A 27,738-nucleotide genomic window follows, 5' to 3' on the forward strand; every position below is an offset into this window, starting at 1 on the left:
CTGTTCTGCAGTTTTGGTTTTTTTTCAAATGGGATGGGAAAGGAAAGGGCTACCAGTTCAGAGGGAAAATTATTGAATCTGCTGAGATTTTGATCCCACCAAAGAAGTAAACTAGACCTTTGTCACTGTTAGGGACACGAAAGAGCAAGCAGGCAGCAGGAAGTCAAGCAGGAAAGATGTCTACTTTATTTCTCTGACTCCATATTTATACAGTTTTACAAGCAGGCCAAGACTGGCTACACAAGTAGCCACCTCTTCAACCTTGTTGGTGAACACCACCATCAATCATCTTTCTCCTCCCAGAGGAGAAATATGTAAACAATAGATAAATTCTAAAAATATACATAGTTTACTTGAAGCTATGTGAGAACAATGCAAACAGTAAAAAGCAGACAAACTTGAGGCAACAGACCTTTAATCACCTTGACCTCCTACACATGAAACAGCCCCATAAAAATATTTCCAAAGGAAACTCCGAAGTAATGGCATTGGGGCAGGAAGATTACCTGGGGAATTTTGGCAGGTCAGAAGCAATTTACTTATATGGCAAATGATTCTTTAAATGTTTTTGAGGGTGGAGGATCTTAATTTTGCTTCCAAAACAAATGCATTTTCAGCCCAGTGGCCATCTCTACCTCCAGTTAATAACTAAACTGGAAGTTCCAAGTGAATGCCTATAGGCATTCAACACTGCAGCTTACCACATTTTTTTCACGTAGATATTATGGATCAAATTACACTTTAGCCAAGCTATCTTTCCGTGCAGCAATCCTGAAGGATTTATCATTATTTTCCCCCTCATCCTCTCCTAAGCATCCTGAGGAAAATCCTGTCCCTTTTCCCTGTAAATCAAATTTCCCATTGCTACCAGGAGAAGTGTGATTTGGTCTCCTTAATCAGCCAAACACTGTGTGGCTCAGCATGTCTGTAGACAGTCAGTAACACCACCACTAACCGAGGTTTAACACAAAATTAGTGTATCGCACTGGAAGTCATGATTTTCCAAAACTGAGAAGCTCCTTCTACTTTCTTTATGAAGTAAGAGTTATTATAGTGTTCACATTTTATGCCCTTGGAAGCTGCATTTAATACCATACTTGTATGTTTCCCATTTTAATAGAAGGAGTAGGAGAGACACTATGCAGAGGTCAAATGTCATCACTTGGCATTGTAAGTGGTGTCAAAACCCAGGGCTCCAAATTTTAAGCCTACTCTCTATGAAGAAGACTCTCTGATGATGCTTCTAAGAATAAATGACCGTATGTTTGCCTTTTGCAGAAATTATTCAGGTACTTCAGCCCTAGTGACTGAAATATTATGGGGTTTGACCCAAACTTTTTCATAGAAGACTTTTAGAACCATATTACAAAAGCAGCAGAGAATAACACCGCATCCTGAAAAGGTCATCTGAGTGAGGCCCTGGACCATTCTCTGATGAAGACAAAATGAAGCTCAGGAACTGGGGACATACACAAAGTATGTCAGCTGGTGGATGGGGTCCGCCGCTTGGGACCCAGAGAGCCACAGCCACCCCAAAGGATGTTTCGCTAGAAACAGCTCCTTAGGGGGTCAGGGCGCTCCTCAGCTGGACAGAGGGGCTTCTCAGCATCGGGCAGAGCAGTGATTTTTCAGCTCAGTGCTCTTAGCTCATGCCCTTGTGAGTTAGCCCCTCTTTTAGCCGGCCGTGGTGAGAGAGAGAGAGGTCTCGTATGGAATTTCCGCAGGTGGTACTTTATTGAGAGGGTACCAGCGAAAGGGATCCAGGGACGAGGAACCTCTCCCGACCAGAGGAAACTCAGGGGTTTTTATGGGACACCAGGGTGGGAGGAAAAGGGTACAGAACCAATCAATTGTAACAGATCTACATAAAATCCCGAGGGGGCTTGTGGGTCTCCAGCCAGGTCACCGTAGCTAGGAGGTTTGCCTTTGTCTTAGGTGCTCTGGCTGAAGTTGCGAAATTCTTCCTTAACTCCTCAGCTTGGCTCCCTCCAGGGCAGAGCAGCCGGGGCTCCACCCACCTCCACAACAAAGCATAAGTTTAGCACCTTTGGGGAGGAAATGACACCCCAGGCCCATCAGCAGCCAGGCTGGCACAGACCCTCACACCAAAGGGTAGGGAGGAGAGGCTTTGGGGGTGTGCTGGAAGCCTCTGGGGAGAAGCACAGTGACAGCCCTTGCTCTGATGTGCAGACCAGCCCAGCTGTGGGACCCTTCACCTGGGAGAAAGCTTATCTGCAGCAGAGGGGGTGTCATGGCCCATCGAAGGGCTCCTCAAAGGGGTCCCCAGACTCTGCACCAGAGCACTGCAGCACGACACAACAGACCCATAGCTTTGCAAGGGACAGTGTAAAACCTAGCCCTGCACAGGAGGCCCGTGGGCATTCCTACCTGCCCAAAGCATGTATTAATCCATGGAATTCTATATTCTTCAGTGTGTGGTGGTGGTGGGGGACCCTCACCACCAAGAACACAAGATGGAGGGGAGCAACGAGATGTTGTTGGGACCCTTGGATGGATGATATGCTTCCACCTAACCCCTGTCATTCTCTCCCTATCCCACCACCCCTTCTGCACACCTCTTCTTTCTGTTTCTTTATTTCTTTTCTCTTTCTTGCTCTCTGCCTCTTTATCTATTAAATAAAATATATCAGTTTTTGGCACCAACATCTAACTTTGTTTGGTTTTAATCTCATTTTTGGGTATATTTTGAACTTCCAAAATTCTTTCTAGTTTATACACAGAGACTCAGCTTTCTTTGCTTTTCTGGGTTTAAACTGGATTGTAACAGCAGTGAAGGAAGGAGTCTACCTCCACACCTCTGCTCTGACCTGTTTCATAAATAAAGATTATGCCAATGATGCTTGTAGTTCCATGGTGCTGCTGAACTCAGCTGGGTAACCAGCAGAAACAACACAGCTGAAGTCATCTCCATCATCCTGATGGCTTGGCATAAGAAACCCAACACAGAAAAAGTAATTGAAGTAATTGCAGCTCTCCCCCCCCCCCCGTATTTAAAACAGCTATGATGCTACTATGAGATTAGTTTTTGCTTTTGAAGGGCACATTTATCTCTGCTATAATACCAGGTTTCAACAGAAGAGTCTCTGGTTGTATTTGACCCAAAGTGGATGGATGGTAGCTTGCATCCATCCTCTTTCTCTGTGGTCCTTTTATGTTATTTTGATGTAAATGCATTTTCAGTGTTTAAAAAATACTCTGAAAAAGAGTCTATTAAGACTGTTGTTACAATTCAAAAATATAAAAAATACAGCATTTTTATTTCTTTTCTAATAAAAGTTACATGCTGGCCTGGATTTATTTAACTTCTTTTATTGTGAAGGGGAATAAGGAGATACTTATTTTTCATGGAATTGCATCATCTAGAAGAGAAGTTAGGGGATTAATATAATTCTATGCATTGATACACAGTGAAGTAGCATTTGATATATGAATGTGGCAGTTAACAAAGTTAATTTTCAGCAGTAATTCCACAAGATAAGCAAACCAAGATCCAATCACAATGCCACCAAAAAAGGAGAGTGGGAGAAAATCCCCTAACAACAACCAAAAAACCACCTCCACGAAGTAAAAGAACACAAATCTGTATTTATGTCAGTGTGTCTCTTGTGCAAAAGCAGGAGGGAAAGACGGACAGAAGATAGCTATTTAAAAAAAAAAAAAAAAACACAATTAGACTTTCATAAAATGTAAAACACAAAGAAAACTTCTGTTGATGCAGTCAGAAGTCCATGCAGATCTCATACTATTTATGCATAGCCAAAACAGGAAGATTTTTTTTATTTCCTTTGCATAGCTGTCTTTATCATCAATTTAACAGGAGCCTTTGTATTTTCCCCTGAGCTTTTCCATAGCAGTGGGATTAAATGAGAGGGACAGATCCAATGTTCTGTACCCCTGCTAAGGAACATCAGTGTTGGTCAAAATCATAATTGTAATCATAATCAGGTGAATCAAAGTTGTGAGACATTATTCCAACGGTGGTTCTAAAGCCATTTCAATTAAAAAATTTAGAGTTTACCACTATTAAAAAGCATTTTTAGCAACTCTGCTGCAAGCTAACACCAACAGATACTAAGACAAACTCTAGAAGTTGTTCATCTGACCCAAATACTTTGGGGAGAGCAGCTGCATTTGTGGTAATAATGAACCTCTCTAGGGAAATAGGGCCTTTTTGAATGTGTGAAGGGGTTACAGTTGAAGGATTGTTACAGTCCTGACCATGTTTTTTAATATAAACACTAGAGAGAGAAAGAAAAGGGAAAAGGGGCGATCTTCCTTCCTCCACAGAAGGCTCCAAATCAGATCATCACTCCAAATCATGACTGCTGGACACAATGTACCAACTCCTATTTCAAGGTGGGAAAGAATGATTGGTCCAGAGGAGCTCCCGCTAAGGACCAACAGAACCCTGGAGAACGAGCCAATCCCATCAAGGATGCAAAATCCACCAACCAAGAAGAGGACGGAGGATATAAAGAGAGACTGATGGACTGAGGGGGGCCTTTTCCCTGAGGGACGGTATTTCCTAAAGTGGGGGGACTCCGCCTTGTCCTAAAAAGTTTGGGACTAGCCCAACTCTTTTGTTGTCCGGCAGCCAATTCGTTTCAATCAACAATTGGCCACTTTGTTTCAGTACCGGACCTACCAACTCGTTTATAAGCCTACCTGTGTCCATAAACAGCAGGAGAAATGAACCAGCCAGCAGTTTCTCTGCAGAGAGCTGAGGTTTCTTTGCTCCCGTGTGACACTGCTGGATTGGCAAGGGAGGACGGAACAAGGGTGAGAGCTGAGCTGCTGTATGGGACTGGCAATCCAAAGTGTGGCAAACCCAGCAGTTTCACTCTTTTCTTTTAATCCTCTCCGCAGTCTGCGATTTTCACCCGGAAGCGGATGAGGGAACACAAACAGCCCTGGCGACAAGAGCACAGGGCCGGGTGCGGCCCTGCCTCCTCACCCCGAGCGCTCGGGGGAGCAGCGCTGCCCCGCGGGGGCCGCATTTCTCCCTCCTCACCTGCTGCTCTGCCCTGTCACGCAGATGGCTCTGCCTGGCCCTGGCAGGCTTCTCATTCAGCACTTTCTTATGCTCCAGGAGAAAGTCTGGACAGTGCTTTGCTTGTGAGGACAAGATGGCCGTGCGAGGCGAGTGGGTGGGATGAGGCCCGGGGACGCGAGCGCCGGCAGAAAGTTGCGGAGTTGCTGGACATGAGAGTGAAGAAGAAGCTAAAGGAGACGACGATTTTGGCGCTGGCACAGAAGGAAGAAAGAGCTGCTCCGTGGCTCCTGCCAAGCCCGGTTCGGCCCTGAGAGAAGTGGCCAACGCGGCCCCGGGGAGCAGGCCTCGGCCGTGGGGAGCGCGGGGCTGAGTGGGGATCGAACAAACAGGGAACCGAGAAATGGACCTGGAGACAAACTATCCTGGCACTTCAGCAGCACCTGCAGCAGCAGCAGCAGCTGCCATGGGCTCCTGCACCAGGACATCAAACCTGACAACATCCTCCTCGACCGGCCACTGCACAGGCAAAATGGATCGACTTTGACTTTATGGCACCTACCTCCAAGTCTACACACAATTTGCAGGTGAGCCCACCCAGCGCTATGCTCCCGGTCCCAGCACCTCATGGCCCAACCACTCGTGGCCCAGCCTGGGTGTGGAACCAGAGATTGCCCCTTTTGCTGCCAATCATGGGCATGCCTATGACCTACAGAGATCTGCCTGTAATGGACAGAAGAAAGGAAGGACAGTTCAGGACCAGCATACGACCCTTTCTTGCTGCTAAACCAATTTTCCTCTCCCTCTTAAAGACAAAATGCATTTTCCCTGTACATCAGTGGCAGCTTATCACAGCTGCAGAGCTGAGAGGGGTTTTTTCCCACTGCTGTGCTATGGGCAGATTTAGCAGCATAACCTAGCATGGAGATACAGAGAGGGACCCAAAACAAAACGACTTGATGCCACTTAATCGTGAAGGTCAACACTCTCAGCAGACACAGACGGAGGAGACTGGTGCACTGCACTCCCTGTTTGCTGAGTTGACCCAGACCTGGCCAGCAGAGTTTTCCATGATGGAGAAAAGCAGCAAGGGACAGCTCCCTCACACCCATGCAGCCCAGAGATCTGCAGGGCACCATCAGCACTTAATCGGTTCTGCTGGGATGGAAGCTGTAATAAGTGATCAGCCCAATTTTATCGATATGCTGTTTTATTAAGAAATATTGCAAAATAGAAATTCAAAAAGGCCACAAGCAAAGGTCAGCACCGAGCCCGGGATCAGTGCTGGGTGGACCTTAGAACAGTCAGTGTGCTGTATCCTCCCCGGTTCACAAAGTCCGCCTTTGCAGGGCCGACTTATACACAGTTTTTCAGCCAGAAAGAAGGTTGCCTCATCCCCTTGTCCACACAGTTGTTGCTCCAGATTCATATTTCTCTTCTCCTCGTCTGCATTTCTGATGAATGGTTTTCCAGGCAGGGCCGGGCGTATGATTGCATTTACGAGAAGCCTGCATTGGCACACACACCCGGGCCGATGTAGACAAGATTTTCATCAGGTGTTGATCACCGGGTCATTGACAATCTCATCTTCAGAGAGGACCCACCTCCTGGTGGAGACACCCTTCTTTTTGTTACAAATGCATTGCTTCCCCTGTTGCCGGCAGAGGCTTGCAATTTCACAATTACTTCTATTTGGTGGAATTACACTGATTCAATACCTTATGTTTCTATAAAACACAAATTAATACTCCAATACTTATAACAGAAGCCAACCACCAAATCCTTGCTGACCTCAGCAGCACCAGCGGCGGCAGTGCCTGCATCTGATCCCTACGTCTGGGGCAGGGCCGGGCAAAGGACACACGTGGCACACTGCCCCTGAAGGACGTGGCTTTGGAAACAACCAACTGCCACTGTCTCCCGTTGCTTGAGGTAGGGTCACACCAGCCTGCGGCAGGCCTCAGTGCCACCTGAGACTGCAGATAGACAGGCCCTGGCCTCATGGACCAAACCTAGAGGGCAACGCACTCTATACACACAGCTTCCAGATGGAAAAGGCTGCCACGAGCAGCCACCTCCAAGGGCAGACAAATGAGGCTCTGCTGCATTTGCGATGTGCCAGCTACACAGCCCTGGCTAGACACTGCAGAGCACAGGGGCTACAGAAGGCACCAAATGAGGGACAAACCCAGTCAAGCACAGAGACTTCTCCTAATTGCTGAGCCCCAGAAGGCCCCCAAGCATGGTGTCCCCCAGCAGTCCTTGTCTGTTGACAAAGAGCAGGTCCAGCAGGGGCCCTGCCTCGTTGGCCAGGGACCTTGCAGGCTCTTTGCTCTCTGCTCTCCTGTACTGTCAGCAGACGTGCCCACCTTCTTTGGTTCCGCTTGCAGAGCCTCGTAGCTATTAGCTGCGGCCAGCTGGGAAGTGGGAGCAGTCCCAGAGGGGACGTGCCGGCTGAACTGGGTAGGAACCCAAAGCCTCTGTGTGCACAGCTGAAAGCCTCTATTTCCACAGGACGTTTTGGCTGCGCTGCTCTTCCTTGCCTTTTGGCTGGAAGTGCAATTGCACTTTCTTCCTCATCCAGAAGTCCATGGCTGGGCAAAACCGGGCCAGTGGGAGGTATTCCAAAGGCAGTGGAGGTTGGACTTGATAAAGCAAGGAGACTGTTCCAGATTCCAAACCATGCCAGGAGCTCCACAGGAGAGACTTTCCATCACTAAAAAAGGAAGGACACTTTGGAAGTGTACGTAGAGCAGTATAGCCTGGGTGAAAAGGAGGGGAATCTTCCAACAGGCTTGGAGGTTTTCAGCATTTTGATTCTGAGCTCAGCTCCGAGCTGGCATTGGAGAAAGAAATCCTGAAGGGCTCCTGGTCATCTCCTCTGTTTTTTCGATTGCTTCACTGCAGGTTTCCTCTGTTTTCTGTTGAAAAGCAGCTGGAGTGGAGACTGACATGGTGGGGGCCCATGTGGTCTGTCAAAGGAATAGGAGAAGTAATACCACTCCTAAAAACAACATCAGTATGAATCCAGCCCCACAGCCAATCAATTTCTCTGAAGCATTTTGTCTCCAATGACTGGAGACAAGTCAGGAGTCTAAAGAGAATCCAGGAAGCCAAGTGCTCTGATCCCTTCAGCCAGACTAGCACACGCCCGTTCGCTGGGTCATTTGCTAGGTCACGGCCTGCTGCCACTCGGGAAACAATCCCCGCTTTTGCCTTTACCGCACAGGGAAGCTCAGGCAAAGCTCACCCACTCCCAGCTGCCCTCACAGGCCAAAGGAACGCCCCAGGAGCTCCCTGGCTGCTTGCAAGCACAACAATGGCTTCTGTAGAGAGTCCAAAATGTCTGTCAGACACCAGAGTGAAGAGGAAGATGCGTTACAGCTCATGCTGAGGCACACAGACTATAATACACTGCTCGAGCAGACAGAGAATGCACAGGATGTACTCGGCAGTTTCAGGCACCTCCTTAGCAGCCTGACGGCCAGCCCCCAGCCACAGCTCTAGCCTGGCTCTGCAGGCTGTTTCCTGTGGGACCTTCCTCCTTCTGAGACACTCCTCTGGGCTTCCCATTCCCTTCAGTCCTACAACACCATTCCTGCTTTCCTCAAATCTGTGCTCTGGTAGCCCCTCACCTGGGAGGCCCTGTCCCTCATGGCACCATGGTCTCTCCAGCACTGTTGAACAAGGGCCAGCTAAGACACAATCCCACCCAGACATACAGTGACCAGACAGCCGTGCCCATGAAGAGTCCAGAGGAGTCCAAAACAACACACAAACTTCTTTTTTCAGACCCTTTGCCTCTTGATTGGCTCTGCTTCCTACGTCTTCTTCAACTTGCGTGGTGGCAACTTCCTACTCCATCACCAGCAGCCTTTTCTCCTGCTTCTTCTGTACTTTGTCCAGGAAGCCCTCTCATTGCTCCAGCAGCTGCTGTGCCTCCAAACCCCGTTGTTCCTGCTCCCTTGCCTCGTGAGGGGAGGAAGACACTTCCAGATGAAGTCCCAGCCAAGCTCCCCAAACAAATACTGGAAGCTTGATGCCTCACACAACTCCCCAGCAGGAAAGTACCCATTACTAGTGACTTTGCTCTCCAGAAATGCTGTCCTAAGCAGAAGCTTAGAAGGAGGATTGGCAGGTGGGAGAAAAGTAGATGCCATCTTCCTTTCCCACTCTGATGGCTACGTGTTTCCTGGTCCCTCTCTCCTCAGGATTTCTGCCTGTTCTCAGAGGCTCTGTTCTCAAGGGGCTGAAGTGGTCCTTGCCATCTCCTCTGCTGCCTGCATTGCTTTGCTGCAGGGATGACAGCAATCAGGCTGTCAGAAGAGGCTGAAGAGAGGCTCCGCTATCTTGAGAAATGGATGCTGTCCAGAGAGAAAAAGAAAAAAAAAAGAAACCAAATGAAAAGAGACAAAGGAAAAAGGAACCATTCTTTACCAAACAGAGTTCCTAACAGGATCAAGCTGGATTCCTCTAGCGCCCAGAAGCACACAGACATGGGACTGAGGGCACCATCAGCATGTCTCCGGTCACATCCAGGACACTGCTATCACAGGCAAACACGTCCATAACTGCGCTAGTCCATCCCTCAAGGCGTCATCACTCTTGGGATTTTTTTCTCCTGACACCACTGTGGGATTGCTGCTTGCTGTGCAAACGATTTGTTCCTTTCAGGAAACTCAACAGGCTTCAATCTCCTTTTTTCTACAGACATGGCCTGAGCGTCCAAAAGAGATATGAAGCATAAACCAATCCTCAAGAGACACTCAAGAGCTCTGTAAAATATTACTCCCACGTGTTGTTCTCAGGATCACTGGACATGCGTGTTTTCAGCAGTGAGCCAGGAGCAGAGAGACACAAGCAGCAGAGGGCAGATGGACTCAGCTCTGGCTTGCAGTGGGGGCAGTGTCTAGCTTGGCATGTGCTGCCCTTCCTGTGCTGGCTGGCATCTTCCTTCACAGCAGCGACAGCCAAGGAAGTGGCTTGGTCACCAGCTGCCTGTCTGCCACAAAACCTGGCAGCAAAGCCACAGCAGTTCTCATCTACTTGACCGGGCCAGGCAGCACGCGGGGCTGGCACAAATCCTGCTCAGCTGTCCCTGTTTGGCTGGCAGAAACCTCTAAGAGTGGGGCAGGAGGGAACAGCTGGGTCCCTCTGAGGCTCACAGTCAGCCCCCCACAGCCCCTGCCGTCCCACAGAGCAATCTAGAACCGCTTGGCAGGGACTGCTTTCATTGTGTTCTTCAAGCCCCACTGCAGGCCTCCATCGCCAGCACTGCAACACTTCAGTTCCTTTGCTGCCAGGGAAACCTGAGTGCATCAGGCAAGAGCAAAAAATGGGGCCTCTGAAATGACCAGAAGTTGGGAGCTCTTCTCTGAGGATTGGCTGTGAGAGTTGGGCTTCTTTAGCCTGGAGCAGGGCAAGCTCCAGGGACACCTTTCAATATTTTGAAGGGGCTTAGAGAGCTTAGAAGGAAGGGCACACTTCTATTAGTGGGGCCAGTTGAAAGAGAACAAGTGGAAATGGTCTTAAGCTAAAGGAGAGCCAATTCAGATGGGCTCTGAGGCAGAAAGTGTTTTCCAGGGGAGTGCTGAAACACTGGCACAGGCTGCCTGGAGAGCTGGGAGGTGTTCCACCCCTGGCAACATTCAAGGTCAGGTTGGACGAGGCTCTGAGCAACCTGATCTACTTGAAGATGGCTTTGCCAGTGGCAGGGGGTTTGGACTAGATGACTTTCACCACTCCCTTCTAACCTCAGCCAGGCTTGGATCCTACTTGGCTTTCACTGGGAAAGCAGCCAGAGCGGAGATTACTACAGGGGGGCCCATCCGATGCCCTGGAGTCAGGGTGAGGAGCAAACCCTGACAGGGAAGAGCCGGTTGGGCCTGCGGCCCCTTTGCATTGTACCTGCAGGAGTTCCTCGGCAGAGCCTCGCCTGTCCACATCCATCTGCAGGCACCGGCCCAGAAAGTCACACAAGCCAGAGGGTAGCCCGAGCTTGTGCAGATCTGGTGCCCCTCGTGTGCCTATCAGATACTTAACCTGAAGGAGAAGGAAACATGAGAGCCTTCCTGGTTCTTCCATATCTTTAAGTGCTCACCTAGACCCCATATTTTAAGCTCCCATCTGCAGTGGCAATTTCTTGCTTAGCAGACGGCTACAGATGCGCCTGCTCTCCCAAAAGCAAAAAGGCCCCAGTGCAGCCCCAACTATTCCAACCTGCAGGAGGTCTTGCCGTGACACTTACGTGAGCCCTAGGGACATTTTTAGAAGTGGGCCTTCTTGGAACTCATTCAATCTGTGGGAATGGGGTTTTGTCTAATGGAGACGGATCAGAAGGACCCTGGTACCTGTGCGTATTTGCACCTTACCCTGTCTTCGGTTTCAGCAAAGTAAGGAGGCTCTCCTTTAGCCATTTCTATTCCCACAATGCCAAGGGACCAGGTGTCCACTTTGGGGCTCTGTGGCTGTCCTCTCACAACCTCGGGTGCCATCCACCAAGCAGTCCCGACCTGCGACCTCTGTTTACTGTGCCCAGGGGTGAGCAGAGCACAGACGTCAAAATCAGCTGAGGAGGAAAACAAACACTGCTTCAAGTAGGAAACCAAGGAGAAGAGTTCCTCACTCAAAGTCTCAGGATGCAGGGCTGAATCTAGCTGGAAAAGTAGCTGTGCTCTCTTTCCTCAGAGCTGCAGCCAAGAAAATTGGAAATTGTCCACTTAATAAAGCTGCCACGATTCACACCCTGGCTTTTCCTCATTCACATGAAGGTTTACTCTGCAAGTCTTTTCCTTCAGAAGGAACAAACACAAACCAAAGTTACTCTGGACACCTTGTTCCTCTCTAGAACTCTCCGCACCTTACCAGCTGCGCTCCGAGCCCGCAGCAGTGCTCCGTGCACTCTCAGCAGCGCCGCTGCTGGGCACCTGCTGGCCACCCTAAAGCGGCCCCACCCCAGCTCCCCGGGGCACCGCACCTGACCGAGAGCACTCACCCAGCTTGACGGCACCATCCCGGCCCAGAAGGATGTTGTCACTTTTGATGTATCTGTGGATCACCTGGTTGGCATGAAGGAAAGCCAGGCCTTGCAGGCACTGAGAGAGAAAAAAGAAACAGGAGGCCAGAAGTTAGCCTGATGCGATTTCATCACATGCAAAAGGAAACTGCTTGTGAAGATTCACAGTTCTCACGGGAACAGTGAAAGCTGGCAAAGGGACGAGCTTGCTGCTGCAACCCCAGGAGCAGGCATATTCCAAAGGCAGGCCAATTTGTTTCTGAGGGGGAAACATCAGTCATTGCAGGAGACTGTCCCCTGCGAAGCCAGTCAGAATGACCGCTGCTGCAGCAGAAGCACTCTCCCCATTCCCAAGGACAAAACAGGGTTTTCCGAAAGAGGAAAAGCCCCTGCCTTAGCTACCAAGGGAATCACTGTTGGGCAGGAGCCTGGAGGACAAGGGTTCTTATGGCTGCCTGGATAGCAGACTTGGAAGTAGCTCATGTGTCAGTTTTCAGCAGCAAGCACCATGGTGGGTGCCATGCCGTCCCTTGAAGCTGAGACCTGTGAGAGATGAGTCTCTCTTTGGCTTTGCCGTTGCTTTAAAACTCGGACACCGGCTCCTTTGTGGTTACAGGCAGAGAAGGCAACGCAGAAAAGCTCTGGGCAAAGGCTCAGAGAGGCAAAGCGCAGAACAGAAAATAAAAAATGAAAAAAGATAGAGTTCAACAGCGGCAGATGAGAGCAGTGAAAAGACTAGAGTAAGGGTAGGGACAGTGGCGAGCAGGGACAGTGGAAGGCAGTTCAGTGCAGGTGCTTTTTCTTCTCTGAAGCATAAAAGCAGCACAGAAAGAGAGCTCTGAGCATGGAATCTCTCACTTAGCTGCACTTTCAAAGGACAAGCCAGTCCAAGGCATCCCAAGCACAAGCAGGATCCCTTACCTCCCAACACACAGTTGCTATGTGTCCTAGAGCCATCCTTTTCTTGGTGACCACATCAGTTAAAGAGCCCCCGTCCATGTACTCCAACACCAGCAGGACAGCCTCATTGACAAGGTAGCTGCAAGAGGGAAACAACAGCGTGGAGCTGAATGTGCATGGCTAAATTGCCCTACGGAAGAAAAGCCTACGGTTGAGTTTTGCTTCCAGGGCACTGGTCAATGAAGATGGAAGAAAACAAAGACACACTCCACCTGGGTTATACAGTGCTTGCCAGCTGTGCCATCTAAATGGGGAAGGCACATCCACGGAAAAGGAGATGGCTGAGGTGGCAAGCAGGCGCAAAAGGCAGTTTTGCGAGGGCAAAGATAAACCAGGAAGCAGACACATCCCAGCAGCTGCCTCATCATCTTCCTACGCAAATTGCACCATTAACTCCAGCAACAAGGAGACTCAGTTGTCACAGATTTACCCAGGGCAGATGGCTGTGCAGAACTGTGGACAGCCTTTGGAAAACGTTGCATAAAGGACGGTCATAACCAGGAAAACCAAACCTGGCCAATTATGTGTCTCCCAGCCTAGTCTTTTGGCATGCAAAGCAATGGGAAATGGTGTGAACAGCGCGAGGGAAATCGTTGCTGTGATGCTTTCTCAGCACTTCTCCCCCGACGCTTGCAAAAATTCTTGCCCCAAACCAGCAAAAGAACATGCAGCGAGGGAACATAGGGGCCGCTGGCTTAGTGAGAAAGCCGGGTTTCTGAGAACAACCTTCAAGCTCTTTATGCCAGAAACCATTCATGGGGACAACATGCTATCACCTCCCACGCATCGTACAGGAGTGGATGGATGGCAATGGAAAGATCAGTTTTCTGCCAGTGAGGAAAAAGGTTTTAAACTTTTGCCTTGCAAGTGTGCAAATGAACATGCTCCAAAAAAGATCAGAACTACTCACCTTTCTAGGTAGGTGACAATATTGGGGCTCTTAAATTCCCTCATGACCAGGATTTCGTTCAACACTTCCTTGCAGCCCTGGTGCTGGAGATCAAGGTGCCTTACAGCCACCTACAATGACGTTGAAGGCCGTTAGGAGCAGACATTGCAAGAGCCTCTCTCTCTGTGCACTCGTGGGCCCAGATGCCAGTCCCTTGGTAAGAAGGGACTGTAAACCATCAAGCACAAAGCACTAGCAACACTCTCTGCACCCACAGACTTCTCAAATGGACTTTGTTCATCACTATTATTATCATTTACAGACATTTTTCCAGCCAAAAGCAATTTTGCTGCTGTGAAAATAAATTGAGACTGCCGAAAATACGTTAGCATTTCTCGGGGCTTTGACCAGCGTTTCCGAAACTGCTGCTGCTCTTGATTGCACGCCACAGTAAATACACACATACGTCACGGAGAAAATGCCATCCAAAAGAGAACTCCAAGGCGACTCCAACTAAAGTCACAGTCCTAGCACATCCGAACTTCTTCAGGTTGCATTTTGCATCTCCCAAGAACCTTCTTTAACACGGTTTAGACTTACCATTACGTAGTGGGTTTAAAAATGAAGAATCCTTTCTGTGGCACACTGTGGATACACCCCAGGTTATAAGTGGGCTTTAGGGCCTTCGCATGCCTTGTAGACCTCCCTGCAAGTGCAGTTCCCGAGCGCAGCACTGCAGGTGGATAAGGAACTCGCAGGAAGATGGGCTCGTATTTGCTGAGAGCCAGAAACAAGAATTCAGGACTCTGAACTTCTAGCCCCAAAGAGCAGTGAGGCTCCAAGACACCACTGTGTCTGTTCAGTTCAAACAGCAGCTCTCTAATGGAAAGTCACCAATGCAGGACCAACACAAAGTTGTATTATTTAAGGCTCTTCATCAACTTCTTCTCATTGATCTCTCTCTGTGTCTCTCTCTCTCTCCCTCTCTGTGTGTTTGTGTGACCCAGGCTCCCCAGGACCAAAATGCAAAACTGCACTCAAGACAAGATTTCTCCTTCTTTAGGTCTCGTATTATATTTTCCAACTGAAAATATGTAATGTTTTCCATCTGATGGAAAACCGTGGGAAATCCTATCTGTGTCTGAACCGGGGCTTAAGAGGAATGGGGGCTGTTGCCATCGGCTACTCTATGCATTTCCTCCTGGGAAAGACACCGCTGCCATCCTTGCATTCATTCAGCTAGGTAGGAGGAACAAAGTCTGTCCAAGATACATTTTGCCGCCTGCCTTTACGCAGGCTGCTTCTGTGGGACAGCCTTCACAGCAAAGACAGGGGCAGATCCCAAAGCTCTGGCCACAGATCACATCGCAAGGCAAAGTGCTCAAGAGCTGCAAAATCTGCATGGGCTGTTGGCACTTACCGCTCGTCCTGTGGCAGCATCGAAGGCCTTATAAACAGTTCTGAAACCCCTAGAAACAGAACAGCAGCGAGAACAGAGAAGTTCTTCAGTGCTGAGAAGCAAAAGGCAGCCCAGGCAGGAGCTCTCTGCTGCCTCAAGTGTCTCTCAAACACTGGGCTTCTTCTACTCTTCGGTCAATGGCACAGCAGCCCAGCAGCCCTCTGCCGTGCGTGTCCAAGAAAAAGGATGTGTCCAACGGGAAGAAAAAGGGCTGCCACCAATCTCCAAGGTACACACTAGACGATGGACATGGGGGTTTTCATTGTCTTTTCCTTTTTGTGTCTGTGTGTGCGGCATGCCCTTCCAGGCAGTGAAAAACACTGTCCTGTTGGGCCTTCTCACCGCTCTCTTGTTTTAATCTGCCCAACTCAGGCAACACCACACAGCCTTTCTTATTGTTCTCACCACTGAATATTGCTTCCAGCATGATATTGGAAAGAAATCAGCTGTCATCTGACAGCTATCAGGTGGGAAGCTGCTCTCTCAGCTTCTTCCTTCATTAGCATGGCCGTATTACTTGCAGTCCTACAAAACCTTGTCTCCTAGGAAAAGAAGCAAACTGGTGCCACATGTTTGAGGGACTGGAGGGCTCCCAGGTGCTGCTCCTTGAGGCAGGCAAGACATTGTTAGCGTCTGCTCGTCTTTGATGATGCCTTGTGATCAGTACTGAGACAGGGACAATCTAAAACCAGGGTCTGAGGATGCTTGCAGCTTGCCTGACTTCCACTTGATTCTGCAGCACCAAAATACCTGGCCCATAATTCTGTAGAAGTAAGTGTGGCCACACTCACCCACTGCCAATAGTTTTCCATCCAGTGTATTTCTCTTCTGGATCTTCCATGCTCACAAGTGTCCCTTGAAAGAAACAAAATGCAAGAAGCAAACTTCAAAACAGAGATACTGACTTCCAGGAGCTCTGAATCTCACCTTCACTCTCTGGGGCTCTAAGCAGTTTGTGGTCGCTTGGCTAACAGTGACATCGACAAGAACAACAACGACAGCAGCCCCAGCAAGACTGGCGGCTCTGTAGCATACGTGGCGTGCACAGAGTCTGATTCTCCATGCTCCTTGGCAGGGTTACCATGAAAGGAAACTAAGCCCAGGGAGAAGCCATCAGAGCAGGCAGAGATCAGAAAAGAAAAGGCACCAAGGCAAGTGGCTGTCATCTACAAAGTGGGAGAAAGGCTGAAAAATCATCACCCTTCATTTTCATGGAAATAAGCACTCGTTTGTGAGATTCAGCCAAAGGTTTTCTACTCTGTGAGATTCAGCCAAAGGTTTCCTACTTCCAAAGCTTAAACGCACCCTGGCATCTGGAGTGAAGTTTTATACACATCTGCTTTTTGCAGAGCAGAAAGAATATTGCAAAGTGAATTCCAGGAGAGGAGGGGACCTCACCTATCTCTCAGCAGTCTGCCTAAAGAATGCCTTGCCATTTTTAGAGAACGGCAGCTCATGCTAACACCAAGAACAATGACTGTAAGAATTAGGAGCCTCATCATTAGCCTGAGCAGGCTAAGTTCTGAAGACGCCTCTGCCCATTTCCCAGTTAGTGAAGAACTACAACTCCTTGTCTTCAGCCTGGGCTGCAGCAGTCACCAGCACTGGACTCGACCTCTCAAACAGTGCCCACACGCCCCATCTTCCCCAATGGCCACAGCCCTGATGGGTAACAAGGACAGTGCCGCTCCTCAGGCACTGCCGTGACACAGACACAGCTGCCCAAACGAGATGCTGATCCTTTCACGAGTCCAGGCAAAGCTGCAGCAATGGGGTAGCAGCTGAAACCTCCCAGCTACGGAAGGCTCCAGCCTCTGCAGTCACACCGGCCATCAGCAGCAAGGCAGGTATGACAAAAAGCTTTGCAAAGCCCACAAACGGCCATTGAAAACCACTGTGAAAAAGCTAGAGCCATAGCAAGCCCCATTACAAGCTGTTGACCCCACTCAAGACAGAACATGCTTGTCTTTGAGTTCAGACCCACAGAGGTCTAGATCAATCCACCCTTTGTCCCAACACTTGATGGCAGACACTGAGTCAACCGGGCTCTGCTCTGTACCTGACCGGTTGCTCTCTGACAGCACTGCACTGCCAGCTCTTGCCAGCTCCTGCAAGAAGCAGCTCACTTGTTTGTACTGCAGAGTCACCAAGGCCTTGGTGTGCTTTCCTAGAGTATGATCCATGCAGGGATTGAGACCAATGCTTAGGATTCCAAGAGTATTTACCGGCTGGGCATTAGCCATGACAAAGGGCCCGGTACCGGAGGAACATCCAGCAGAGGGGCTGCAGGCTTCCTGCTGCCTGCAGGGCAGTTTTCTCTGACCGTGCCACATGGATGTGCCTTTTCAAAATTCACCTGATGTTTTCTTTCAAGGTGGTTGAGCTAACCAAAATGTAGAATTCTTATCAAAACCAGCTGTAGAAGCAATAGAAGAAGTAATTCCAGTCCTAAAAACAACACCAGTATGAAACCAGCCCCACAGCCAATCAATTTCTCTGAAGCATTTTGTCTCCAATGACTGGGGATGAGTCAGGAGACTAAAGGGAATCCAGGAAGCCAAGTGTTCTGATCCCTTCAGCTAGACTAGCACACTAGCCCATTTGACTATCCCGTTTGCTAGGTCACGGCCTATCGGCGATTGATGGAGAGACGGGAAGACAGATTCATGATCAGAATTCGATTTTACTGAGGTTTTCCAAGTCTTATATACCATTTCAGTGAAGTTAATAATTTCTACTACAATAATTAGGTTAGAAGATCATACAAGCAACTCATGCATTATACAACATCTTTATCGTAGGGGGTTGATTGAATCTTTTCCCTCAAACAGGTTGACCCTGAGGCCAGGTGGCCAAGAAGGCCAAGTGCATCCGGGCCTGTGTCAGCAGTAGGGGAAGAGCAGGAGCAGAGCACTGACCATCCCCATGTGCTGGGCAGCGCTGCGGGCACAGCTGGAGTGCTGTGTCCAGTTTGGGGCCCCTGGGAAGCAGAACGTCACAGAGGGGCTGGAGCATGTCCACAGGAGGACAAGGGAGCTGGGGAAGGCTGTGCAGGACAAGGCCAGGGAGGAGGTGCTGATGGAGCTTTACTATTTTCAAATAGTCTTCTTTTTGACTCTTAATGTCCCCTCACTCCATTCAGTGAGTTAAATTCTTTTGAGAAAGGCATTTTCACTTCTTTCTTTTTTTGTTGGTTTTTTTTTTCCTATGTGCTGAAGCCCTATTCTTTTTTTTTTAGCTGTTCTCTTTATCTGCATTTTTTCTGCCTTTCTCCAACTTAAGAAATTATTTGTCTCGATATTTATTCTGTAATGTTGCAGCTCTTGAAAATGCATCATTTGTTCATGGGAATATTTAATTTGTGGGAGGGACATTTGTGCCGATGGAACTATTGTTTTACTAAGCCAGCCACTTGTCAGCCAGCTTCTTCATCACTTTCAGGTTAATAGGTTCCATTCCTTTTGGCATCCCAAGCCATCTGTATGTTGTTTTTAGTAATTGGGCAGGAAATCAATATTCTGGCAGTCCATTTGGTCCTCAGAAATCACAGGGAGTGGGAGGAGCTGTTCTTCTTTTCTGATCACAGCCACTTTAGCACCATCAGTGTAGTCAGGTCCAAGAGAAAAACTTGCTAGGGCACAGATGCACAAAGAATGCAGCTCTCAGTGCAGTGCTCTGTGCCTGATCACATTCCATAATGACCTACACATTCTATCTATCTATCTATCTATCTATCTATCTATCTATCTATCTATCTATCTATCTATCTATCTATCTATCTATCTTTTGATCTCTCCATCTGTCTATCTATCCATCTTTCTGTCTATCTAACATCTACATGATTGAACCTTCCCAGCTCTGATCCAAAGCCTTTGGAGGTGCAAAGCTCACCTGAAGGCATCCTTTTCAAAAGAAGAGGAGAGACCCGTTCCATTGACCAATTCTGAGCAGGCAGAGATGTTTCCTGCTGTAGACATGGGGATCTTTTCCCCTCAGAGTTGTTTTCCTCTTCCAGCCTCATCTTCCCTGAAGCCCCCAGTTAATTCTTTAAATGTCTGCCTGTCCTAGCGAGGTAGAAAAATTCCATGTTTTAGGTGATGTTTGGTGACTCTGGGCATACATGCCAGAGCCATCCATGATTCCAGGGATTATTGTTTCCTTCACTGGCATCCTCAGGGGTGTTTTAAGTTAATTTTCTGATGGGGCCTAATGAGGGTCTCTGTTACTGCCAATCAGAATTCTCAGTCAACAAAAGAGAATTTTGAATTTTGAGAATAAACACCTTGGACCTTCGCCATCAGCTGAGGTGGCTCCAGAGGCTCTCTAACCTCCATCAGAGGATCTTTGCACACATCCTTATCTCCTGAATGTGCAGGATTTCTAACAAGAGCGTAGATGTCAGAAAGCCAGGAATGGTGGTGCAGGACTGAAGAGAACATGAAGTGCAGAAGTGTCTCTCACAAGGATTGAGCTCACACAGGAAGCCACCTGCAGAGGCAGGATGGAGCTGTGGGACAGGGCTGTGTGTCAGTCACTACAGAAAGAAAAACAGGACAAAGCAGAAGTGGAGGGAGGCCCTCACCAGACCCTTGAGAAATGCTACACCTTTCCTGTCATCTGCCTGAGGGGCCGTTGGAGCTTCAGTTCCACATGGAACCTGATTGTACTGCCAGTGTCACTTTGGAATCTGTGCCTCCCCACAGGCAGAGAATGACCCAGGAGAGCAGCGGCACAGTGCTTTGTGAATGTCTGCCAGGACATTTCTGCCACTCTGCAATTGCCAGCCCGAGACTCTTTTTTCCACTATTCCCAGCTTGGTGCTCTGAGAATCCTGCGGGGGCACCAAGACCAAAACTGCCCTGGGTTTTTGTGAAGCAAAGTCCTCAAAGTTCTTGGTACTGTTTTTGTTATAAATACTGTAGTTGTGGTTTTTTGTTTGTTTTGTAATATATTAGTAAAGAACTGCTATTTCTATTTCCAAAAATCTTTTGCTTAAATGCTTCTAACTGAAAAAATTATAATTGAGATGAAGAGTGGTGGTGGTGGTAGTTTAAATTCTCCATTCCAAGGGAAGCTCCAGCTTTCCCTGGCAGATACCTGTCTTCCCAAACCAAGACAGATTTTGGCACCCAACATGCGGCAGGTGGGCACTTAAAAAAGAAAGAGAAAAAGAAATAGCGGTTCTTAAGTAACCTAGTATTTTTTCTTTTGTGTGTATTGGATATAGAAATCTCATCAGATAGCATCATGTGGTCTAGCTTGCCCTGGTTTGGATGGCACGTGGTTGTGGCTGTATTCCTCCCATTTGCAGGGCCTTATTTAAACATGGGCCCTATAACTAAGGCTACTGTGACTGTCATCCAGTTTGTTTTATGGATGAATAAGGTGAGGCATTCATAGATTTTTAACTTCCTCTGGAAGGCAGGCACATGGATACACGGTTGTCACACATTAAGCCTATGTTTTTGGGGTTACTTTACTACTTTCTGTGAGGAAATGGCAGCAAAAGAAATTTTCTTCCAGCCCTTCAACCAGTTCTTTGTGCCTACACTACCAGCTTTTGAGGAGTTTAAATTTCCTCTAGACACTACCCATGGGTTGTTAATAGTCATAGTTTATCTATTGATTTCCAGAGATAAAGTGAGGCCAACTTGGATCACTGCACAGACACCTGCCCCAGGGACTGAAGATACTGCCGTAGGATCTCACCCTGCCCCAGAGACTGGGGGTACTGCCATAGGGCCTGACACTGCCCCACAGAATAGGGATGCTGGCCCACTGCCTGACCCTGTCCCGCAGCCCACCTCAGAAATTAACCACCCGTATTAGGTGGAGGTTCTGGTGAAGGAGATAAGCCAGATGATGAAGAAGCACATTTCCCCAGTGGTGGCCTCATTAGCCTACTTAATCCCTGTTGATCAGAAACCTTCCCCCTGCCCTATAAAGGCAGAGTCTGATGGTGCAGCAGTGGAACCCACAAATGTTACAACTGCTCAGGTTCCAGCTGAATCACAGGGGCAGCCACAGCCAGCAGCAGTCCCCCCTTTGAAATCAAAGAAGTACAAGATAAAATCAGAGCAGCCAGGTAATAAGGATAAAACAGGAGGGCACTCACAACCCGCAAGAGAAACAAAGTTTGAGATCATCACCGAGTCCCTGTCATTTGAAAGTCTTCTTAACCTGCAAAAAGATATTGCACGACAGAGACATGAACCTTATACTCTGCAATTGCCAGCCCGAGACTCTTTTTTCCACTATTCCCAGCTTGGTGCTCTGAGGATCCGCAGGGGCACCGAGACCAAAACTGCCCTGGGTTTTTGTGAAGCAATGTCCTCGAAGTTCTTGGTACTGTTTTTGTTATAAATACTGTAGTTGTGGTTTTTTGTTTGTTTTGTAATATATTAGCAAAGAACTGCTATTTCTATTTCCAAAAATCTTTTGGCTAAAAGCTTTTGACTAAAAAATTATAATTGAGAAGAAGAGTGGTGGTGGTGGTAGTTTAAATTCTCCATTCCAAGGGAAGCTCCAGCTTTCTCTGGCAGATACCTGTATTCTTAAACCAAGACACACAGGCACTGAAAGCACAGAGCCTTGTAATCTGCAGAGATCAGCAGCGGGAAAAGAGGTTGACAATGGAAGCAGAGGTTGACAGGGAAGCAGAAAGAAGTGGCTGAATGAATGTGATTTGGAGGCTGAAAGAGGAAAAACCTGAGCCTGATAGCAGCTCCCTGTCACTTGCTCTGCGTTTGTGTGTCCAGAACATCGAGGCAGAGCCACAAGCAGAGCTGCCCGAAGCTCAGAGTGACATCAAGGCAGTGAAGAGGAAGGACAACGATGACATGAGGAGCATCCAAGAGGAGATGAATCTCCATCAGCAGAGGGGAGATCAACAGGTGAGTCAAAGAGTGGCAGCTGCTCCACTGATGAAAAATCCTCTCTCCTGTTTTTTACAGAACATCAAGGAAGAGCTGCAAGCATGGCTGAAGGAAACTGAGGCTAGGATCAAGGCAAGGCAGAAGAGGCTGGAGGAACAAATGAAAATCATCAGAGAAATACTTAATCTCCTCAATCAAGCTCTACAAAAGCAAGTGAGTAAAAGAGCAAAAACCACCACACTCACCAAGCTGGTGCTTTCTGCCCTTCTTGCCTTTCCACTGCCGAGCATCAGGCAAATGGGCTGATGCCTCTGAGCGCCATCCTGCTGTAGTGTCCGTCACAGCCATTCTGAAGGACATTTCCTGGTATCTTGAATCTCAACTGCTGCCCTGGACGATGGAACTAGTCCTTTGGCCTTTTGGCCAGCAGTCATTCAAATTGATTCCCGCTGGCCTCTTCCTGCTCTCCCTGTTTCCTTGAGGTATTTTAACAGTGAAACGTGATGACCAAGATGGAGGATGGAAACAAGCTGTCTGTAGCCCTTGTAAATCTCTTCTTTCCCTTTCCTCACAGCTGATGACTCTTGGCTAACAGGGACAAGCTGTAGTCTCTGACTGCTTTGTTCTGTTTGACTTGAGGTGGAAATGTTGACAACTCACCGGGCATCCTGCAAAGGCTTCCAGCAAATGACTGGCAAGCAGGAGCCCCAAGATCGGCGTGAGGCACCGCAACTGTCTCCAGCAAAAATGCTGCAGGTTGAGCGGGACGTGAAGGTGGTGGAGGACAAGGGTGCTCAGTGGGAAGAGGTAGGACATTTGAACAAGGAGCTGCAAGTGTGTCTGCAGCCCCTGGAGAGGGTAAAGAGTCCTTAGGAGGAAGTGGAGTGGTCATTGTGGCGGTCCTCCTTCAGAAAATCCATGACACTGGAAACATGAATTAGGTCAGGAACTCCAGTAAAACCAGTCTTTGGCTTTGGCCCATCCAGTCAAAGAGAAGTGCGCATCCAAAACATCCATTTTAAGAACCCTGCATATGGCTGACAGCATCTTCCTAAGGGCTTGCACTTGGAATGGGATCTCAGGGTAATCTCTGCCAGCCACCTTTCTGAAACAAACTCATTTCTTTTCCCAGATCTACACAGGCTCCTTCAGCAAACCACCAGCAGCAGCAGCCTTGTGTCAAGGAGTCTTTGCTCCCCAAGCTGAGAAGCAGAGCCCGGGCAGCCGGATCATCTCCAGCACTGACACAGCTGCTGCTCAGCAACAGCCGATTGAGGATGACTCCCTGCAGCTGCTGAGTATGTCTGGTGTATTTCTTGCCTGAGGGGCAGTGTATTGTGTGCATGTGTCAGCACAGCTGTAGCAAATGTTCCTCCTCAGTTTGATACCACAGGGACAGTTAGGATTCCTCATAGGAACTTCTGTAGAAAATCAGTCTCTGCTGGCCATCTGTGCTTCAGAGCTGTCTGGCTGGCTGTTGTAGTTGTTGCTACCCAGCTGACCGCGAAGGCATCAGAGCCCCACGCAATGGGGCTGCCTTTTGTGGCTCCTGGGAGCTGGGATCTCTGCTTTAAAGTGAGCTTCTTGAATTTTGTTTCCCTCAGGGACAATTGTGAGCGTGGAAAATCCCATGACGAAATACAGCAAATTCAAAATATCGGCAGCAGGTGAGTCCGACCACAAAACCATGGGCCAGGTGGTTTCCTGGCGGAACATCTCTCCAGTCTGAAGTCAGGCAAGCTGCCAACGTGCTCGGACACTGAGGCTACGTTGTTTCATCTCTCAGTACTGGTCGGAATTTGTGAGCCTGGCCAGAAGGCGTTGTCAAAGACATCTCCACAGTGTCAAGGTCTTGCCTGCAGCAAGGAACAGGACCTGGTAGATCTCCTGGTGTCTCAAGTGTGGGACAGCTCCCTGTTAATTTCCTTAGCAGTTCTGCATGTCTCCAAAGAAGCTGGCCACAGGAACAGAGGGAGAAGAATCTTGCTTGCCTGAAAGACCAACTTGCCCTCTATCACAGCTGTGAGATAACCATTCTCAGGAACATTTCTTTCCAGGAGTTTGCTGTGAGAAATCAGAAAGATCACTGAGGGTGCTCAGAGAGGTCTCCTGCAGTGCAGAGCTGTCAGCGACTGTGAGGTGAGAGTGGGCCCAGCCTTGGCCAGGGCGGAGGCCCCTGGCAGAGCCCGGAGCAGGCTGAGCCTGGGCAGAGGCAGGCTGGAAGGAGGCCCTTGTAGCTGCAGGAGGCAGCAGCAAGGCCCTGGGTGCTTCTTCCCGGGACCAGGTGAAGGCTCTGCTCTCAGAGCCCAGCGGGCAGCTGGCTGCTCCCGAGGGGAAGCGCAGCCGAGCTGGGCACAGCACAGACGGGTGGCATTGGCCGCCTGCAGTCTGCACGGGAGGAGAGGAAGGCCAAATGGCAGCCGAGCCCTGGCTGAGGATTCCGACTCTTGTGCCGGCTGCCCTGGAGCTCCTGGGAAGGGTTAGCAGTGTGTGCAGCACTCTGGGCACAGGGGGAGGGAGCCGGGCTGCTCCGCAGGCTGGAGCACAGGGCAGCGTCCTTCAGGCGCGGCAGCTCTGCCGGGGAACCGAGGCCAGTGAGGCGGTGACAGCTTGTCAGGCCAGATCTGCAGGAGCCAGGGCCTCACACAGCTCTGGGAAGAAGTGCTCTGACTCTCATTACCAGTAGCACATTGAACACTCTGCTTCCTAACCTGGAGTGAAGGTCAAGCATGATTCCTGAAGCATGGATCCAATTATGATGTGAGTTCCCATGAAGATAGGGATACTGGCGCCTGGATTACATCAGACCTTGTGTCTTGACAGTTCATCCTTCACCTAGCCAAGCATCCCATTTCATCATCTGTGGACACAATCTCTGAACGTTTAACAGATGAATTGTTGGAAAGTTTCTGACTATATGTGTCAATACACACATACTATATACCCTTATTTCATGCATTTGTGTATGTACAGTGTGTGACATTTGTATATAATGCGTACATACTTACACAAACAAGTGTGTATGCATATATATGCTCACACACGCTTGTACATACACTTACCTATATCTATACATGTATCTATCTGTCTGTCTGTCTGTCTGTCTACCTATATGTATTTGGATCCACTGAAATGTTACACTTGAAACATCTTCAGTCTGATGAATTCTGGCAAATGCAAAGCAAGCACCTGACAGATCCCTGCTTGAAGCCCTAGAAGACTTTAGTTGGCACGAGCACTTAAATTACAAGAATGTCAACTTCTCTGACCACTTAAAAGTTTAGAGCACTTTATTTTAGCAGAAATTGTAACTAAAATTACTTTAACAATGACATGTGCTGAAATAATCTATCAAAAACTTTTATGGAATCAACCCCTCCCCTAGTTTTCAACCAGATCTATTTTATGATTGTTGTAACTGAATTCCTTCAACCCTCATCTGCATTCATTAACTTGACCTATTTTGTGCCTGCATAGTTTAGTAGCTGCTTATGAAGGTCAGCAAGCTGGCCTACAGATCACTTTTCAACTCCCTACTAGCCAGTAAATACTAGCAATTTTTTATATTTCTAAAGATCTGGTATTTGCAGGGTTTTTTTTCTCTGTGGACAGCTAAACATAAAATCCAAACTCTCTATTCTAATCTGGTATACAGATCTGGTCTATAAAATTCATTTTTTCCTTCTAACTGGTTTGTCATATACAATTAAAATCTCTCCAGTGACATTTTTCCTTTACGTCTTCTTAAAGTTTTTAAGTTTCTCATCATGATCTTCAAAGCTACCTTACCTCAGCCTCACTGGCCTCTACTTCAGCCTTCATACCTGTCAGTTCCATTTTACATTGTGAGGGACAGTGGACAACACTGCTTCAGCATTTATGGTCTCTCTTTCTTGTACATTTTTATTTTTCTCAAGCCACTTACACTTACTTCAGAGGATTACAGAACTAAAATCTTTATTTTCAGGCCTCATCTGGATAGTCCCTTACTTTGTTAAGAAATTGTTTGTTTACTGTTTCAAGTGTTTACTTTCAGATAAGGCTCTATCAACCAACTAAACCAAGTAAAATAAACAACCCTATGTCTCATATAAAAAGACCTTGTTTGTTATGCCTTCATAACTCAGGATCCTGGTAAAGATAATTCATCATTATGAAAAAATACCTGCCACCTATATATGGGCTTCAGAAGCAAAGGTCCTTTTTTATAATGTATAACAGAAAATCAGTATTTGTGTAAAAATTAGATTCAAACAATAATATGTACTTACAATCTCTTAAAAAATTCAGAGAATAAAAAGATTCAGTGTCTTTTTCTCCAGTCATGTCCCTAAATTCAACTGATGGAGGTAAATGAATACAAAACTCAGTACAAGAAATTACAGATGGCTCTTTGGCTTAAAGGCGTGAACCTCAGTGGGCTGAACTTATTTCATTATGAACTCTTCACAGAACAGACAGTGACCTTCCTGAGAAACAAAGTGTACTTTGGTTGCTTCCTACCAGGAAGAAAGGTGAAGTTTACTAATTCACTACAACAGAGCTACAACAATAAACTGCCTCCCAGATGAGAAGTGCTAATGTGGATTCCTAGCCCAAAATGGAGTAATCATGCTGAAAAGTTTTTCACGTAAAGTAAGAACAGTAAGCGCAAGACAGCACATGTGTATAAGTACTCTCCTCTCATTTTTGCACTACTAGAACCAAAATAGTTCCCCAAAACAGCTGTGCTGACAACCACACAGTCAAACATTACAACAAAAAGAGGAGCGGGGTCTTTTAACAGTGGCAGCATTTTGCACTCCCTCAGGTCAATGTCCCAGGCCTGACAGAGGCAGAGAAACAATTCCAAAGAACAGGAACATGTTGATGAATTTTACTGTGTCACTGACAGGTGACAGTTTCTACGGGAACTCTTCCTTGCCTCTCTCGGTTGTCAGGACATCAGTTGATTACTCCATCATACCTAAACTAGCACTGAATTGCAAGAGGACTTCAGAGAGTCCATTTTCAACTCTTAACTGCAGTTAAGAGTTTCACTTTATTACCAAAATCCTGTATTTCACAAACCCAGAACACAAGGGTGTGTAGTGTATGTATAAGAAAAGGGGCAATAAGTCACCTACTCACCTTTTTAGAAAATGAAGATTCACAGAAGCCCAGCATTGCCAACTTAAACTCAAGTCAGCAGCTCACACTCAGAGAGCAGGCAGAAAATCTGCTACAAAAGAAAATCTGATAAAATAAGAAAAGTTCTTATCAAAATAAGAACTACATGGTAATCTTTCTGGCACACCAGAATCCAGGAGGGTAATCTTGCTCCACCAGACTAACCCTGGCCCTCAGACTCAGCCTGCCACTGCTAATAACAATGATGTTAACACTGTATTCTGCAGAGCTGTGTGCAATGATGCTGGCCCATTGTACTGGGTGAATTGCTCCTCATTTCTGACGACTGAGGGGAAAAAAAATTTGGAAAAGTGAAAAGATCTGAACAGCTGCACTGGAGCCAGAGCTTCCTTGATTACA

The 27,738-nt window shown here is 47.8% G+C and overlaps 1 protein-coding gene across 1 annotated transcript; it reads right to left on the reverse strand.

Moving 5' to 3' along the window:
- Positions 1-7,836: 7,836 nt before the first annotated feature.
- Positions 7,837-17,577, reverse strand: LOC136373924 (serine/threonine-protein kinase PAK 3-like). The gene is made up of 9 exons (XM_066338990.1): positions 17,394-17,577; positions 16,126-16,189; positions 15,296-15,344; positions 13,897-14,006; positions 12,948-13,065; positions 12,006-12,105; positions 11,383-11,579; positions 10,919-11,053; positions 7,837-7,983 (listed from the first exon to the last, which is right to left on the reverse strand). The coding sequence occupies exons 1-9, from the start codon at positions 17,575-17,577 to the stop codon at positions 7,837-7,839; spliced, it is 1,104 nt and encodes a 367-aa protein (XP_066195087.1).
- Positions 17,578-27,738: the final 10,161 nt, after the last annotated feature.

The sequence above is a fragment of the Sylvia atricapilla genome, chromosome Z (genome assembly GCF_009819655.1).
Source record: "Sylvia atricapilla isolate bSylAtr1 chromosome Z, bSylAtr1.pri, whole genome shotgun sequence".
Classification (NCBI taxonomy): Eukaryota; Metazoa; Chordata; class Aves; order Passeriformes; family Sylviidae; genus Sylvia; species Sylvia atricapilla.

Excerpts from the sequence above, each read along its gene's own strand:
- LOC136373924 (XM_066338990.1), bottom strand. The coding sequence starts at position 17,577 with ATGGCTAATGCCCAGCCGGTAAATACTCTTGGAATCCTAAGCATTGGT. Across the intron at positions 14,007-15,295 it reads ATGCTGCCACAGGACGAGCG|GTGGCTGTAAGGCACCTTGA; the intron begins GTAAGTGCCAAC and ends ACGTCATTGTAG. Across the intron at positions 13,066-13,896 it reads ATTGTCACCTACCTAGAAAG|CTACCTTGTCAATGAGGCTG; the intron begins GTGAGTAGTTCT and ends TCCCTCTTGCAG.